A 4,558-nucleotide genomic window follows, 5' to 3' on the forward strand; every position below is an offset into this window, starting at 1 on the left:
GTGGTTCGGGCCATACGAGGTTTGGAAAGTTTTCGACAACGGAACTTACCGACTATGCGAGTTGGATGGAACGATGCTACGAATGCCTATAGCCGGGAAACGGGTGAAGATTTTCAAGAAGCGGACTGATGAAGAACCCTATGTGATCCTACACAAGACCGACAAGGAGCAATCGAACGAAGATCGCGGTGATGCGAAAAGAGAAGAAAGTGGATTACAACTCATAGTCGACTTAAGGGGAGAATCGGAGGAAGCTTCGGATGAAGGTGAATAGCAAGCATCAGGGACTTCGGCACATATCAAAGGATGTGCGGGTTCGGAGGGGGCGAGTGTCGTAGTGTGAATCACACACTACATGAAATATGCAAAATACTATACCCGATTTAAAGTACCTATAATAAATAAAATAAAATATTAAAAGTATTTATTATGTGCATAAGGCAGGATTCAAACCCTATACCTCCACGTAGACAAACCCCAACTTTACCATTGTACTAACTTATCCTAAGTGCTCTAAATATAGATTTAATACGTATAAGACCTTTATTTACGCCTACCTTTATTAAAAGATAAGTCATGCATTTTTTAGAATGCGTGCATACATATTTATATGAAAAATGTACACCAATAAAAAATGACTCGTGCACATCTAGCGAGCATGAGCACTATATTTAGGAAATAAAAGCATAGTGTAAAAAGGCAACTCGTGCACATTTAGTGTGCATGAACACTTTAGAAAAAGCATGAAGCTATGCTTATCCTCTTCCATCCTTATATAAGGAGGAGAGAAAGATGTATGGGGGTTGGTTGCTTATTTTACAAGGGTGGATTGATATAATATAATCGTGGGATTCACGAATTTGCGAACTATTTTTTCTCTCTTAATCTGAGTAGTCGCTAATACACTATACTTGTGGGATTCACGAGGTTTTCATATCTTTCTTTCTTCAAAGAGCTTACCCACAGATTAAAAGAGAGTTATGGGGGTATGTTAACAGCTATTAAAACAGATCGTGAATACTTAATTGGTGCTAAAGTTGTGGTTGAAACAGATTGTCGTCCATTGTTAGGAATGATTTCAAGTTGTGAAACATCTGATATAGCTATGCTTAGATGGATAGGTTACATAAAATCACTATGTCCTGAAATCAAGCACATTGCAGGAACGGATAACCCAGTTGCCGATATGCTTTCAAGAGCGAGGTTTAAAGGTAAAAATGCTATGGTAATGACTGATGAAGAAGATGAGAGTTTTGATTTCTTTTCCATAAATTGTAACTTGAAGGGGTCATGTGATTTGGGTGTTCATGTTATTCTTCGTGAATCTGAGTACGAGGGGGAGATGTTACAAATTGGAAAATACTTGAGTACTCATGAGAAAGATGGAAGATGGTCAAGGGAGCTATTTCATAAAATAAGAAAGAAAGCTTATAAATTTTTTCTTCATGAGGGATATCTTTGGAGACATCCAAAAGTTGTGAAAGAGATTCCGTAAAGAGTGGTTGGAAGAAGGGAAGAGCAACAAAAACTAATATTTGAAGTTCATGATACTTTATGGGTAGGTCATCGTGGAGTTTGGGCCACCTACTCGAAATTAAAAGAGAAGTTTTGGTGGGTTGGAATGTACAATGATGTTGCAGATTATGTACAATCATGTGAGAACTGCCAAATGTATTCGAATATTCGGCATCGTGATGGGTTGCAACCTACTTATTCTTTATCTCTACATTATAAATGGGTTGTGGATATTGTAATGATGCCTGTGGGGGTTTGGCAAATGAGATATCTTGTATTTGCAAGAGAAGATTTGACAAATCAAGTGGAAGGTCGAGCCCTACACCAAAAAACCACTTCAGCTATTTGTAAGTTCCTTCTTGAAGATGTGATATGTAGGTATGGGTGCATTGGGAAGATTGTTGCAGACAGAGGAGAACTAGATTCTAACGAAGTTGAACAATTTGTTTCAAGAAAGGGAATTTGACTGTGCTTAACTATGACATAGAACCCTAAAGTTAATGGGAAGGCTGAGCGTGGACATAGCCCTATAGTAAAAGCTTTGGTGAAAGCTTGTGATGGCAAGATAGCTAACTGGCCTCATCTATTACCGTATGCACTATGGGTTGACCGCACTACTCACAGTTCCGTAAATGGCTTTATGCCATCAGAATTGATACTTGGTCAAAAGCCAATTATGCTAGTAGAGCAATCAGTATTTTCTTGGGTTTCCTTGCCATGGGAAAATGAAATGAGTCGAGAAGATTTGCTTGCTCTTAGAATAAGACAGCTAGAAAGAAGGGATGACGATGTTCAAATAGCTACGAAAAGGATGAAACAATGTCGACTACGGAACAAAGAAAGATTTGATAAAACCCATCGCCTTCGACCAAGAAACCTCCAAGAAGGTGATTCGGTCATAGTTTATGATAGCAACTTGGATAACCAACATAGTACTTCTCGCAAATTTGCCAAAAGATGGTTCGGGTCATATATCATTAGACAAGTGAATAAAAATGCAATTTATTTCCTATCCAAAATGGATGGAATTGCTTTAAAGTTACCAATTGCAGGAAAGCGAATTAAGCTATTCAAGAAAAGGGAAGATCAAAGCACTAACTTCCTCAACGAAGATGACATCCATGAATCTAAAGAAGGAGACATTCGTTGGCACATGCCAAAGGATGCACAGGTCTGGAGGGGGAGGATGTCGTGATGTTTCCATGCCACGATGAGAAAATAACTTCTACCAATGTATATGAGCTTATTCAAATGTTTGTAAAAGGTTATATAAAGTGGGAGACCTCGATGAATAGGAGAGTGTGGGGGTTTAGGTGTCGTGAAAGATTTGCTTCACGATAGAAAAATAAACTAAAATATTGTATCGAATAACATTCGAGAGACTTGACCCCACAACCTCACATACCAAACACAAGGCACATACCATTAGGCTAGGTCATTTGTTCTTTAAAAAAAAAATTTTATAATGTTTGTACTTATGTCATGTATATTTTCATACATGAAACCTCAAATGCGTGGGATGTCTATCATGCATCACATGTAATACATGAACGCCAAATGGGAATCATGATGCATCACATGCATTTCATGCACTACATGCATATTTTATACCCTCACATGCATTATATGCATGGGGGCACCTATTTAAAGAGGGAAAGGGAAAAGAGTGAGGGGAGAAGATGAGACGAGGAATATTATTGTAATAGGAGGGACAAGCTATATTATTTTACAAGAAATATTTTGTAATCATCTTCAAATATCAATATAAGTTATTTCTATTTCTCCTCTTTCTTTGACAAGAAGTCTGGTGCTTACTTCCCGGATACGCGATTTTCTTTTCGTTTGCTCTCATACACCAAGATCGACATGACATCGACGCCTGAATAAAGTATGAGTTTTTGGTTATGCCTTTTGGTTTGACCAGTGCTCCGGCCACATTTCAACAAGAAATGAATGACATTTTACAAGAAAAACTTTGAAAATTTGTCGTTATTTTCTTGGATGATATTTTAGTTTATAGTCTTACATTAGAAGAAAATGCTAAACATGTTTGCTTTGTTTTACAAACATTGTGCGACAAGCAATTCTACGCTAAGATCTCAAAATGTGAGTTCTTCAAGAAATCAACTACTTATCTTGGACATCTCATAATCGAACGAGGAGTTGAAATTGATCCTTCTCGCATCGAGAAAATCAAACTTTGGCCCACTCTTCGGAATATTCGAGAAGTTCAATCATTCCTTGGTTTTGTTGGGTTTTGGCAAAAATCCCTTCTTAATTTAATTACTCCCTTGACGAAGCCATTTATTGATCATCTAAATGGTCAAACGCGTAAGTCTACAAAATCTATTGTGTGGAATGCTACACTAGACCTCGCCTTTAAGGAACTCAAGGACCTAGTGTGCAAGGATCCTTCGCTTCTTTTACCCGATCCTTCAAAACCTTTTGAAGTTGAAACTGATGCAAGCGATTATGCTATAGGGGCTATCTTATATCAAGATGGTAAACCAATAGCATTCGAGAGTAAGAAACTTGATTCTGCTCAATGTTAGTATACGATTTAAGAAAAGGAATTATTTGTAGTTATACATGCGCTCAAAACATGGCGGCGCCATTATCTTTATGGAAATCGTTTTGTGGTAACTATGGACCACGAGTCCTTGAAATTTCTATTGTGACCAACAAGACCTGAAAGGTCGTAAGGCACGATGGGCTGATCTCATCCAATACTTTGATTTTTCCATACGATATCATAAAGGCTCCATGAACATTGTTGCTGATGCACTAAGTCGCATAACATGCTTAGCTTCATTGAAATAAGATCAAATCTTTATGATCACCTTCGAGGAAAGTATCCTAATGATAGTTCTTTTGCGAAATACTGGGCAAGAGTTGAGTCTGGAACAGACACCACCACATCCTCGAAGGAATCACTCCACATTGCTAACGGTCTGCTCTACCGCAATGGGAAGGTTTGTGTTCTAGATTTGCTTGAGGTCAAAAAGAGAATTATTTTTGAATGTCATGATGTAGCCTCTGCAGG

At 38.0% G+C, this 4,558-nt stretch overlaps 1 protein-coding gene across 1 annotated transcript; it reads left to right on the plus strand.

The window, feature by feature from the left end:
• The first annotated feature begins 988 nt into the window (after positions 1-988).
• LOC147859087 (uncharacterized) lies at positions 989-2,788 on the plus strand. Its single transcript, XM_087326279.1, has 4 exons — positions 989-1,367; positions 1,563-1,882; positions 2,003-2,686; positions 2,780-2,788. Exons 1-4 carry the CDS (start codon positions 989-991, stop codon positions 2,786-2,788), a joined length of 1,392 nt encoding a protein of 463 aa, XP_087182405.1.
• The last annotated feature ends 1,770 nt before the right edge of the window (positions 2,789-4,558 follow it).

This window comes from Azolla caroliniana, unplaced genomic scaffold (genome assembly GCF_043228905.1).
Source record: "Azolla caroliniana isolate FFs.n. ecotype wild unplaced genomic scaffold, voAzoCaro1.0.p SCAF_10, whole genome shotgun sequence".
NCBI classification, from domain to species: domain Eukaryota; kingdom Viridiplantae; phylum Streptophyta; class Polypodiopsida; order Salviniales; family Salviniaceae; genus Azolla; species Azolla caroliniana.